Source organism: Rhipicephalus microplus, chromosome 3 (assembly GCF_043290135.1).
Source record: "Rhipicephalus microplus isolate Deutch F79 chromosome 3, USDA_Rmic, whole genome shotgun sequence".
Lineage (NCBI taxonomy): Eukaryota > Metazoa > Arthropoda > Arachnida > Ixodida > Ixodidae > Rhipicephalus > Rhipicephalus microplus.
Genome location: NC_134702.1, coordinates 245,291,473 through 245,305,492, shown reverse-complemented (window position 1 = coordinate 245,305,492; position 14,020 = coordinate 245,291,473). Strand labels below are relative to the sequence as shown.

Below are 14,020 nucleotides of genomic sequence, written 5' to 3'. Positions count from 1 at the left end.
TCCCTAAGGCTGCCATGCTTGCTGCACTAATCTGTTTTCACCCTTCAGTAAAAAAAATGTAAAACAGTGTGGTCATCCAAAATGTATTGGAGGGCCTTTTAGAGTGGATGAAAATGGGCCTCTCGGATGATTCCATTTCTTCTGTACTTTCATAGCAACAGCTTTGTCCTGGCCACGGAGGAGATGAACCTCTATCGAAACGGCGGTCCGCAGGCGTCCAGATAACGTCACATAAAATACTTTTAAAAATTACATGCTCCAACAAAGAAATTTCAGTTGGCAACGCTTCGGTCTAACGATTAAATGCGCTCTGTGTTCCCGCACCGTGACTGCGATGAGACGCCAGCAACTTGTGCGACCGGTTCACTCGGAAACTACAACGGTGGCAATTTCCTTTTCTCCCGCAAGATGCTGCCAGCATTATTTAGCCTTCCGGCAATGTGATGTTATCTGGTCGCCTGAAGGAGCGGAGTTGCACCGCCTAAATATTTCTTCCTCCGTGGTTCTGGCAGACTCGAGTAACATGCGAGTGTTCATTTGCCAACTGCCTCATCTTGCAAAGATCCCTGCTACATGGTGTCCTCTGGCAAAAAGTGTTTTATACTCACTGCATTGGCTACGACTGAAGCTGGCTAACACTCGCAGGGTTTACACATAAATAACCAACGAAATGGATGAGTGAGTGCCCTACGTTGCAGCTTAGATAGTATGGCATTGGAAGCATAATTGAAAGGTAATGGGTTGATCTGATGCCATCAATGCAGAGGGCGTTTTTTTTATGCACTTTAATTTCTTAGAATTGAAGCCATCATCACTACAATGATGCAGTTGAAAACAACAGATGATGGTTTGTCCCATATGCCTTCCTTAATTGTCTGTTAGTTTCATTGGTATTGTAAACATGTTGTTGTTCTGGTGCAAAGAACCCATGAATGAACAACTCATTTGTAGAAGGAGTCGAATGAAAGAGGTCTTGGCACAGGGACGACCTGCGCTACCATGTGCGCCTGCATGCGGTGCAAGGCGAGCTGTGCTGCAAGCTGTGTCGGCAGCAGTTTCGCACCCTGGTTGACTTCAAGGAGCACTGTGACAGCCATAGCTCCAAACCAGCGCAGAAGATGCCACGCCGCGCTCCCACCATGCTCTCATGCGGCATCTGTGGGAAGATGTTCCGCTCACAGGTGAGCTGCCTGCATTTCGTAGCTCGCCAAGAGGCGCCGTCAAAGCTGCTCAAGTATGATCGATTTTGCTGATTTCAGGCATGGAATGTAGAATCTGGGCTTGTTGTCTACACTTCATCCAATTTTCAATGCTGTTTACTTCTCTGCCATGTATGAAGAGTGCGCCCATTGAAGTCTCCCACTCGGCACATATTGCAGCACAGCTGCCTTTCTTACGGGGAATGGTTTTTGTAATATATAACAACAGTTTGTGTATGTGCCTTCATTGCACTAGGTACAATTGATTCTCGTTAAGTCGAACTCGAAGGCACCTCTGAATTTCGTTTGAATTATCAAGAAGTTTGAATTATCAGAAGATTTCAGATAGATGAATGAATCTGGGTGAGGTGACACCACACATTATGAATAGGCATTGATTTTATCACATTTAAAAATGTTCCAAGTGTACTTAAGCCCTAACTGCACTCAGTAAACAGAAAGCAGAGGTGTAAAAGTCCACAAGTTTATTGGCCATTCAGTGCTGATCATACCTCCTTTTGAAGAAGTCATGAATTGCCAACTGCTTCATTGCTATAGGCATGTTCCTTCAGCACAAAGCTCTCTGTACCAGTTGAGAAGCATCACGGTTTATCTTGCGTGTGCTTCGTTTCAAACATTTGTTTACTTTTAAAGCCTTTTTTTTTTTCGAAGGCCTCAGGTGCTTATTTTTCATTTTTAGACTGTAAGAATTATATAAGCACACAAATTTTTAAATAGTAGTGGGAAAGCAGCTGGTATTTCCTGGTAAGGACCTGAAATAAGTATGAATTAACCGAATGATGAAGTATAAATTAAGAGGCTTTTAATTACATTGAGAGGTTTAAATACATTGAGAGCCAACCGAAAAAAGCAATTTTGTTTGAATTAACCAAAAGTATGAATTATCAGTTTGAATTATCGCGAGTCTTTTGCACCATATTTTCAAATGAGCAAGAGGCGAAAGGCAGGCTTGCTGAGCATAATTTCATATCTTAGAAAAAGGATTAGCAGCGCCTACTGTGACAAAAAAAATGCAAGGACAAATACGAACGCTGTCTGTCAATTGATCATTTATTAAAAAGTATGATGCAAGCTTGTGTTCCAAGATGTGTCTGAAATCTCCGAAAATCAGCGAAATGCACTACATATTTGTTCAGTTCTGTTGTATCAGTGTAGGTGACAATGCATGCATGTGTGACTAGACTGACGACACCAGTATCTGGATTACTGCCGGTATAGAAGGCAGCCAACTTATTTCCATACCTTGACTCTTGTACGTGTTCCTGTTAATACTAAGCCCTACTTCACGTGCGAGCCTAGGTGTTGTGCCATGTCTGTTGAGGTTGCAGCAGATTCCTTCACAGTTACTTCTGTTGAAGCAAGTACCCTAAGATGGCTGAAGACATCATTTGGGACAGTAATTCAGAATGTTAAATTAACATTTCATCTAGTGGATTTAGGCTAATATTTTATATGGAAGAATTGAAGTGCATCATCGTAGCTTTAAGCTATAAAAGAAGGGGCCTCTAGTAATTATTACGATGAAATGAAATGCAACAAAATGAGGCAAAGTTTACTGAGGTGTGATTCTTTTGTGTTTGTTAACTTCTGCAAGTGCAGCCCACACACCAACTCTACGAAGTCGTTTGATGGTTGATATAACGACACTAATTTATTCTGGACGTCTCAGAAGAATATAACAGTTGTGCTCTTCAACATTTCAGTTTTGGTTTAGCTACTGAATTTGAGTGAATTTCATTACTTTGACAGTATTACTAGAGGTCGCTTTTTCGAAATCTCAAAGCTGCAATGGGTTGTTTGCATTTGATATAATTAGTGAACTTTACTGATGTAGTAAATAATTTGGCACCAAGATTACTCTTCAAAAGGATGTCTTTAGCAATCTTGAGATGCCCACGAGTACAGGAGAAGTAACTGTGAAGTCATCTCATTTATCTCAAACAGTACCTCGTTTCTTCGAATTTTGAGAATTTCGCGCAAACTGGCCGTGCACATGCAAACAAAAGAAAAAAGTCGGGATCTAGTGTCCATGCTTGCACACCCGGTTTTTTAAATGAATACGTACCAACTATACATGCAGGCGTTTCTAGGCAATAAAGAAAAAGCTATGGGGGTGGAGCTACAGCACATACACTACTACTCTGCAAAGTACAGTAGGCCCTCAACAGGGCACGAAGGGACCAGGAACATAAATTCTATTTAAGAGGAGTTATGATTACTTAGAAGTGAACAGGGTACTAAAGCAATCATATCAGAGACATTCATTCTATTTAAGCAGCGATTCCACTCAACAGATTACTATTTACTGAAAGTCTGTTGTAGTTCGGTTTGGTAGGTAAGTGGCTTCCCCGCCACTTACCCACCTTTTTTATCGTACGTCGCTTCGCGCTGACATGAATCAGAAACCAAGCGGTGCTACTATCGCAATGTCAGTCCTGGGTGCTTTTGCAGTGAATAATGTCTGCATACAAGCAAACTTGCCGCACTGTTTGTCAAGGCTTTGGCACTTTGACATTTTGGGCAGGAATCTCTGCCATGAGCATTTTAAATTGGCTTGGAAGCGGGATTAATGCTGCAGCGGGGGTCATACACTTGTACCCGCCAGAAAAGATCTCACCGGAGTCGGTCAGTACGATAATTTTCACTAGACAGAGGTCCGTTTTAATCGTAAAGGCCAGACACAGTTCCAAGCTCTGATCCCACATTCAAGCATATCAGATATACTCAAGCCAGAGACTAACATTTCTATTTTAACCTTTGCACGTTCTGCTAACATCTGAACAAATAAACACATACATGTACACTACAGAATAATCGACTCACCCACAAAACTGCGCTTCTATGTGAGTGTAAAATATATTGATACATATCTTTACAGTATTTCAGTTCATTTCATTTTATTTCCTTAAAGACCCCTTGCGGGGCATTACATAAGGGGTGGGTACATAAAAATTGAGCAGAAAACAATCGTTTGTCCTAAAGTGAAAGATGATTCGTGATACTGGTTGTGAAGGTAGAAATACAAGTAATGGCAGGAATGTCGCCTGAAAGGCCATTCCAGGCAACTGCTGTGCGAGGAAAAAATGATGTTGAAAAGGTAACGGTGCGTGCACGTGGGCGTGCGACTTGAAGAGAATGATTAGTTCGTTGAGAGATGTGCGCTGGGAGAACAAAATAAGGTGGCATGCGCATCGAGCTGTGAAAAAACTTATGAAATAACAAAAGACTGGCGATACGGCGGCAGAGTGAAAGGAGGGGCAGTTGAAGTTTTGCCTTTAGTGAAGATACGCTGACGTCATGGGAGTAAGAATTATTGATAAACTTAGCGGCACGGTTTTGAATACACTCAAGGGCGTCTTCAAGATAGGCCTGTTGCGGGCTCCAGATTGGGGAAGCATATTCAAGTTTAGTTCTAACAAGGCTTTTTTAAGCTAATAATTTTACATTTCTAGGTGCATTACGTAGATGACGTCGCAAGAATCCCAATGTTTTGTTTGCCGATGATATGACTTTCGTGATATGCAAACCCCATGAAAGATCGTTGCAGAGTGTGACCCCCAGATATTTAAAAGAATTAACAGTTTCAACTGGAACATTACTGATGGAATATGGAAAAACAAGTGGAGAACGGCGGCGGGTGAAGGATAAGGCTTTGCATTTGTGAGGGTTAAGTTCCATTAGCCAATTATCGCACCATTGTTTTACATTGTTAAGATCACTCTGTAGAGCTAATTGATCAGAAGCGTTACAAACAGTGTGGTAAATAACACAATCGTCGGCAAACATTCGGATTTTACAGGATACATGAGTTGGGAGATCGTTAATAAATATCAGGAATAAAATCGGGCCCAGAACCCTGCGGGACACCAGATGTTACCGGAAGTGAAATAGAGGTAGCATTGTTAACAAAGACAGCTTGAGTGCGGTTACTTAAAAATTCATGGATCCACTTTAGGACGTCGGGGTGTAGGTTTAAGCGGGAAAGTTTCAACAGAAGGCGTTTATGGGGTACATTATCGAATGCTTTCACAAAGTCCAGGAATATGGCATCAGTCTGTACGTTAGAATCCAAGTTAATATGCAAGTCGTGCGAAAACATAGCCAGTTGAGTCTCGCATGACAAACCTTTGCGAAAGCCATGCTGCGCGGAATTGAAAAAGTTATTTGAGTCTAGGAAGTCTATAATCCGGGTGTAGATGACATGTTCGATGATTTTGCATGGAATGCTGGTTAATGAAATTGGTCGGTAATTGAGGGGTGACTCTCTAATACCTGATTTGAATACTGGGGTGATATTTCCGTGTTTCCAATCACTACGAAGCTCACCCGTGGAAAGAGACTGCGAGTAAAGTAGACACAAAAAATTTTGCACAGATCTGTTGAGTGTTCTTTAGAAATTTCGAATTTATGTTGTCGATACCTGATGATGAAGATAATTTAAGTTTATCAATGATTGCCAAAACTCCGGGTTCAACAAAAAGGATTGGCGGCATGAAAGTACTGACTACGGTAGGCTGTGGCGGGGGTGGAAGGTCAATTTCTTTGCTAAAAACCGATGAGAAAGCTCTATTAAACAGGTCGGCTATTAAACAGGTTGGCTTAACAGCTAAAGGCACTCCGAAGTGCTGTCTAGTGATGAAGGCAACACAGGCAAATGTGCAGGCCAGTCACTGATATATATATATTTATATATATATATTATTTATATATATATATATATATATATATATATATATATATATATATATATATATTGCAACGAGCAAGGTTGCGTAAAAACACAGGTTATTATTCCAGAAACGTTAGCCGCAACAAGCTGGTTCAGGCAGGAACCCGGCAAGCACGAGCCACACACGGATGTCAACGTCTTCATCACGCTGGCACAGAGCTGGCGCCACTATGCTTCGGTACAATTACTCCCCGCGCAGAAAGGAGCCAACCTGGCGACTTAGGGAAAGGACAAGACAAGGGGGTCATAGCACGGTTTGAGGCATGATACGTGTACTGTTTCATGCCCAAGGCAGCATTGGTCCGAAGGTGGATCAATGAGCTCAACTTCATAGTTGACTGGAGATGTTTGCCGCACCACACGGTAGGGGCCATGGTATTTCGACGACAGCTTCGGGGAAAGACCAGGAGGGGTAGACGGGACCCAGAGCCAAACCAGCATTCCTGGGTTATAGTGTACAGTAGACGCAGAGGAATCGTGGTCAGTTTTCTGGCGCCATTGGTCTTGTGCGGTAAATGAGCGAGCGAGTTGACGACACTCTTCGGCATAAGCATCTGCTTCGGAAACAGGCGTCGCTTCGGAAACATCAGGCCTGTAAGGGAGAATGCTGTCCATGGAGCATGATGGCTCACGTCCGTACAGGAGGAAGAAAGGAGAAAAGCCAGTAGTTGTTTGTGGCGCAGAGTTGTACGCGTACGTGACAAAAGGGAGCACTTGGTCCCAATTAGTGTGGTCGTCAGAGGCGTACATGGCAAGCATATCTCCAAGGGTACGGTTAAAGCATTCCGTCATGCCATTGGTTTGAGGATGGTATGCCGAGTATTTCCGATGGACAGTGCGACATGCCTTGATTAGCTCGTCGACGGCGTTCGAGAGAAACACGCGTCTACAGTCACTCAGTAATTCACGAGGTGCACCGTGTCGCAAAATGAGATGGTGAAGAAGAAAGAACGCAACGTCTTTCGCAGTGGTAGCAGGCAGCGCAGATGTTTCAGCGTAGCGTATCAAATGATCCACGGCGACGATAATCCACCGGTTGCCTCGAAGAGAGTTGGGTAGAGAACCATAAATATCAATTCCAACGCGGTCGAATGATCTCGCTGGGCAGGTTAAGGGTTGCAAAGAGCCAGCACTGCTGTGAGAAGGCGTCTTGCATCGTTGACACATGGTGCATGACCGAACGTACTGGCGAACGTGCCGATACATGCCACGCCAGTAGTATCTTAGACGAAGGCGAGAGTAAGTCTTAACTACTACAGCGTGGCCACACTGGGGGTCATCGTGAAAGGCAGCGCAGATGTCCGAACGCAAATGACGAGGGATGACAAGGAGCCACCTACGGCCGTCCGTCACGTAATTGCGGCGATACAACAAGCCTTCACGGACAGCAAAGTGTCTTGCTTGACGAGAGAGGGAGCGTGAAGTCATTTCTGACGAACTGGGAGAGAGGACGTCGAGCAAAGAATTGATCCAGGGATCCTTGCGCTGTTCGGATGGCATGTCAGTGATGCTCAACGATGACGAATCGCAAATGGCAGTTGATAAGCAGGCAAGGTCAGGAGGCAGTGGAGAACGGGGTAGTGCATCGGCGTCTGAATGTCTGCGTCCTGAGCGATAAACAACACAGATATCGTATTCCTGAAGGCATAAAGCCCAACAAGCGAGGCGGCCAGTAGGATCTTTCATGGACGCTAACCAGCATAAGGCATGGTGATCTGTGACAACATCAAACTGGCGTCCGTAAAGGTAGGTGCGAAATTTTCCTATAGCCCAAATGATAGCCAAGCACTTCTTTTCCGTGACGGAATAGTTGGACTCTGCCTTCGTTAGTGTACGGCTGGCATAGGCGACAACGTACTCGTCGCAGCCATCCTTGCGTTGAGCGAGAATGGCACCGAGGCCGTCACCGCTTGCATCTGTTTGAATTTCAGTAGGTGCATTGGGATCGAAGTGGCGGAGAACTGGCGGAGACGTGAGTAGCCGGCGTAGCGCCTTGAATGCCTCATCGCAGTGGGAATTCCAGCCAGAGAGGTCCGCGCTACGGGAGAGAAGCTGAGTCAGAGGGGCAATTATAGAGGCAAAGTTGCGAATGAAACGCCGAAAATAGGAACACAAGCCTACGAAACTACGAAGCTCCTTTAGGGTAGTAGGCTTGGGGTACTCGGCAACGGCACGCAGTTTGGCAGGGTCTGGCGATATTCCTTCTTTTGAAACGACGTGGCCGAGAATTGTGAGTTTGCGGGCGCCAAAACGACATTTCTTGAAGTTTAGTTGCAACCCGGCTGCCGTAAGGCACTGGAGAATTTGTTCCAGACGGGAAAGATGAGTTTCGAAATTCGCCGAGAATACAACTATGTCGTCTAAATAGCAAAAACAGATGTGCCATTTAAGTCCCCTGAGGACACTGTCCATCATTCTTTCAAAAGTCGCAGGCGCATTGCAAAGACCGAAGGGCATTACATTAAATTCGTATAAGCCATCAGGGGTCACAAACGCCGTTTTTGGACGGTCTGGTTCAGCCATTGGCACTTGCCAATATCCAGAGCGCAGATCCAGTGAAGAGAAAAACTCCACACCTTGAAGGCAATCCAAGGCGTCATCAATGCGTGGCAGGGGATAAACATCCTTGCGTGTGATGTTGTTTAGTCGACGATAATCCACGCAAAACCTGATGGAGCCATCCTTTTTTCGCACGAGGACCACTGGCCAAGCCCAAGGACTGTGTGAGTGCTGAATAACACCACGTTGCAGCATCTCGTCGACGTGTTGAGTGATGACGTCACGCTCAGCCTGCGAGACGCGGTAGGGGCGCTGAGGAAGTGGAGTATGATGACCGGTGTTGATATGGTGAGCGACAACTGACGTGCGTCCCAAGGGAGGTTGTCCGTGGTCGAAGGAGGCGCGGAAACGGTCAAGTAGTTGAATGAGCTGATTGCGCTGGTCTTGCGTAAGGCCGGTGTCTATGCTGCGCAACAGAACGTCTTCGTCAGGTAGTGAGGGCGCGGTACCAGCTGTGACAGCATCCACGGACATCGGTGTCGTATCAGAACGGGCATCGAAAGGAAAGATGTCATCATAAGTGTCAAGACTCCCAATGCATTCGCCATGCAACAAGGTAGCGGGACAAGGGAACGGATTGCACACGTACACGGCACTGGAGCCATCGGCAAGTGTTATGACGGCAAACGGGACGACAAGGTTCCGGCGACGAGCGCATTCTTGTGATGGCATAAATAGGGCAGTTGAATCGGAAACGGAGTTGCACAAAAGAGATACCGCGGCGACCGAAAAAGCAGAAATGACGACGTCAGCGGCAACGATCACCTTTTTGGGTGAGCGAGGGAGATCTATGAATGTCGTGCTGAATGGGAACAAAAGGAGTTGAGCACGAGCACAGCCAACAACCGCATGATTAGCGGAAAGAAAGTTCCATCCCAGGATGATTTCATGAGACGCATGCGGAAGGACGACAAATTCAACGATGTAAAGCACTCCTTGAATCACAACACGAGCAGTGCATGTGGCAGAAGGTTGGACGTGTTGCGAACTCGCTGTGCGTAAAGAAATTTCAACCAGTGGAGTCGTCACTTTGTTCAGTTTGCGGCATAACACTTCACTGATTATACAAATAGCGGCAACTGTGTCGACAAGAGCAGTTGTGTCGAAACCGTCCACAAACACGGCAATCTCGTTAGGGGGCGAAAGATGAGGCCTTGGAAATTTTGTCGGTGGCGCAGCTCTTACCTCAGGAACTGCGACTGTTAGTTTTCCTCCTGGGCGTGGTTGGAACGGCGAAGCATGGGGGAAGGAGACCGAAGACGGGGTGAAGGAGATCGATGTCGGCTGAAGTCTGGTCGACGTGAGCGGGGGTCATGTGAATCAGGTGTCACATGCGATTCTGATTGCCGAGGTATGTTGCCGGAATGCTGCACATCATTAAAATAGAATCCACGGCGACGACAGTAGCGCGCGACATGTCCTGGAATACCACAGTTGTAGCAGACGGGCCGGTTATCGGGAGTACGCCAAGAGTTTATAGGTGCTCGAGGGGGTGGAAAGGGCCGATTTACCGAATAAACTGAAACTGGTGACCTGTAGTAGTTGGTGGCTGGACTGTATGATGGGAGCGGCGGTTGGGCAGGAGGTCGGCGGACGGCTTCTGCATAAGTCAGCGGTGCAGCCACTGATATTGGGGATACGGGCGAAGGGAGAGCCTCGGCAACTTGCGTCTGAATAGCACGGCGAAGTGAGTGGTCCAGTGTTGTGGGGGTCTAATTGATGGTGGCGACAAGAGAGAGCTGTCGAGCGACTTCTTCCCGGATGTACTGTTGAATTTGAGGCATTAACACGCTGTAGTCGGGGCCACTGCTTTTGCACTCCAAGGCCGAAATATCAGCTGTTTGCGTATTAGCGCGACGTGTAGAAACTCGTTGCTTGCGCAGCTCATCGAAACTTTGACATAACTGAATCACGGCCGTGACGGTCTGTGGGTCTTTGGCCACAAGCATATGAAAAGCGTCGTCATCAATGCCTTTCATTATATTCTTAATTCTGTCAGCCTCCGTCATCCTGGCATCAACTCGCCTACAGAGGCTGATCACATCCTCAATGTAGCTCGTGAAGCTCTCATCATTTCGCTGAAATCGTCCCCGCAGTCCCAGTTCAGCACGAAGCTTACGCATGGCTGGACGACCGAAAAACGAGGTGACGGCCTCTTTGAAAACCGACCAGGTGGGGATGTCGGCTTGGTGGTTGGTGAACCATAGGTTGGCCAAATTTGTCAAGTAGAAGATGACGTGAGTCAGCTTCGCAGGGTCATCCCACTTGTTAATCGCGCTGGCATGCTCGTACTCTGCCAGCCAGTCCTCGACATCTTGATCTTCAGTGCCGTTGTATACTGGTGGGTCACACAGACGAAGTACACCAGAATACATGACAGGTGGCAGCGTGGAAGAGCCTTGTGGGGGATCGGCGCGCTCGGTCATCACGGACTGAGATGGTAGCTTACGGCTGCGGAGCTCCAGGACGTTACCCAGCACGTTTCCACCAAATGCAACGAGCAAGGTTGCGTAAAAACACAGGTTATTATTCCAGAAATGTTAGCCGCAACAAGCTGGTTCAGGCAGGAACCCGGCAAGCACGAGCCACACACGGACGTCAACGTCTTCATCACGCTGGCACAGAGCTGGCGCCACTATGCTTCGGTACAATTTATATATATATATATATATATATATATATATATATATATATATATATATATATGCACAGAATGAAGAAACATGGGTGGACATGTTATCATGTAAAATTAAGAATAAATTAATGAACACAGCAGCCATAATTATTTACAAGGAATAAAATAAACAGTACAAGCAATGTTTCACGTAACAAATAGACACATGACATGGCAAAGTAGTGTTGATTATCTTTTTCAATTATCCTGTGCATTTCATGTCATGTTATATGCCACATGTGTTACAAAAATTTGCGAGATTTGTTAAATGCAAACTTGGGTTGTTGCATTGCCGTTCACACCTATTGTATCCGCGAACCAAGTCTGCAACTGAAATGTGCCCCTGAAAAGCAAGGTGTAGGCAACGAGAGAGAACTGAATCACTCTGCCATGGTGTGAACGTGATTTTCAGCAATATATCTCAATCAGTTGAACTTGTGCCCTTACATCTGGACAAAAAGTAGAGCATAGTCATTTTACCAAAACTGTTTTTTTTTACTACCTGCCGTGGTGGTCCAGTGATTATGGTGCTTCATTGCTGACCTGCAGGTCATGGGATCGCATCCCTGTCATATTTTTGATGCAGGCGAAAATGCTCGAGGCCTGTGCACTTTGAATAAGATGCACGTTAAAGACCTGAAGTGGTGAAATTTCCGCAGCGCGCCGCCACGGCGTCTCTCATAATCATATTGTTACGAGTCGGGAAGCCTTTAATGAGAACGCTCGGCAACGGGCAACCAAGCACTTGATGGAGTTAGGCTACGTAAGATGATAATGAACCTCTCGTCTTCTTCTTTTCTTTTCTGACAGCTTCTCTGTCTTGCTGCAGAGGCGCTGTTACACTTCTCGTGCAGACGAAGCCCGCCAGGCGAGTCAGGCATTCTCTTGTTGTGTGCATCGTTTTAACTGGGCGACATGCGTGACTTGAGTTCTTGCAGAACATCGGCCACTGAGTGTTGTTGTTGTTCTGTCTTTATTTCAGACAAATGTATGTCTCGGATACAAGGGCAAAAGGCAGATGTCCTCTGCCTGACGGGATCCAAGTACCCGAAAGCACCACTCGGAGCATGGTCAAAGAAATACAATATAACACACTAATAATGCATGCAGAGTAAATGGAGTACATACTTGTACAGTAATAAAGAAAGAGTCATAACACTACAAATAACGAAATCAGAGAAACATATGACTGCTATAAACAGAACTTATCAATCTTGAGGACAGGATAGAAGGTAAACTTTGATATATTTTTTGAAAGACTTCAGAGTCAAAGATTTCTGCGCGATTTCTATAACCTGAGTATGTTTGTTGAGAAGACTGGGAATTAAATATGTAAGTGATTGCGTTCCATAGGTGGTTCGGACAAGTGGAATTCTATAATGGTCGTATCTTAATTCCTAAGGCACATTGCTACTAGATTGCAGTTCAATATATCTAGAAGGATTAAGCTTAACTTCGTTAAAAATATAACAGAGTAAATGAACCTCATATAGTTGATTCACCTTTAGAACATGGTGTTCTAAAAAGTATGAACCTGTGTGATCGTTGTATGATAGGTTTTCTACATGTCGTATTGCTTTTTTCTGCAATCTTATTAGCTTAACAAGATTAGTTTTAGATGTAGACCCCCAAATCATTATACAGTAGTGAAGGCGTGAATGAATTAAGGTGTAATATAGCTGCCGCTTTAAAGATTTTAGAATAAGGTCTCTAAGCTTGTGGAGTACAGCGAGGGACCTTGATATGTTGGCGGGAATTTCATTAATGTGATGGGACCAATCTAAGTGTTCTTCAGTGTGAGGCGCGATCGCATAGTTGTCCTCACTCAAACAATGGATGATCACATACGGGCCATTATAACATGCTAGGAACTTGGTGCATAGACCACGCTTCCATACTGGCATCCACAACCACACCAAATCACCAGGGACGACGATAGCTCACAGAACGATGCTTACTGTCGTATCGGGCCTTTGACATGGTCTAGGAAGCCAGCGTGCATAGCCCCACTAGTCGACGATATTTCTCTGCCCAACAAACATTCTCAGCTACTGATAGGTTGTCAGCGGTCGTCAAAGGAACGATGGTATCCAAAGTATAGCGAGGGGAACGTGCATAGAAAAGAAAAAATGGACTAGCGTGTTTTTTCGAGTCTCGCGGTGTTGAAGACGTATGCTATAAATGGCGAAATTTTGTCCCAGTTCTTATGATTGGACGCCATGTACATTGACATCATGTTCGTAAGTGTCCGTTTTCTCACATGACGCACAGTCATGATGCACATGACTATCCATTAGTTACCCGCAGAGGATTATGAGAAAGGGCCTATGAGATCAACGCCCACTTGCTCAAAAGGCACAGGCACGCGGGTGGCGCAGGCTGGAGTTGACCTGTGGGAACTTGTGTGGCGTGCTTGTGACACTGAGAACTCCTGCAGCCGGTGACATACTTCCCAGTAGTCTGCCGCATTCGCGGCCTGTAAAAACACTCTTTAGCTCTGTACAGAGTCCACACAGATCCCAAATGGCCTGAAGTGGGGTTATCACGCATAGCACTTAACACAAACAAACGAAGGCTTTCAGGCACCACCAAGAGCAATGAAGACCCAGTTGCATTGTGATTCTTCTTATATAATATTTTATTCTGAACACAGAACCAATGCGCTATCTTAAAATTTGGAGCAGCACCAAATTGTTCTCTGTTTTCTGTTGTCAAGAACAAATTGTCTTTTGGGGAGCAGGGGTCGAAGTGCCACAGTATCGGTTGCGAAGTCAAAAGACTCTTCAGCTGCTGAAAAGAGGTGTCACATTTGTCTGTGCAATAGAATGACGTATTCTT

At 45.4% G+C, this 14,020-nt stretch overlaps 1 protein-coding gene across 2 annotated transcripts in view; it reads left to right on the top strand.

The window, feature by feature from the left end:
• The window catches only part of LOC119168853 (uncharacterized), a 174,132-nt gene that overhangs the window by 59,071 nt on the left and 101,041 nt on the right, over nucleotides 1-14,020 (top strand). For both annotated transcript variants that reach the window (XM_037420148.2, XM_075890877.1), the window contains one exon: nucleotides 983-1,181. In XM_037420148.2, coding sequence (XP_037276045.2) covers nucleotides 983-1,181 — 199 coding nt within the window. The remainder of the gene's footprint in view (nucleotides 1-982; nucleotides 1,182-14,020) is intronic.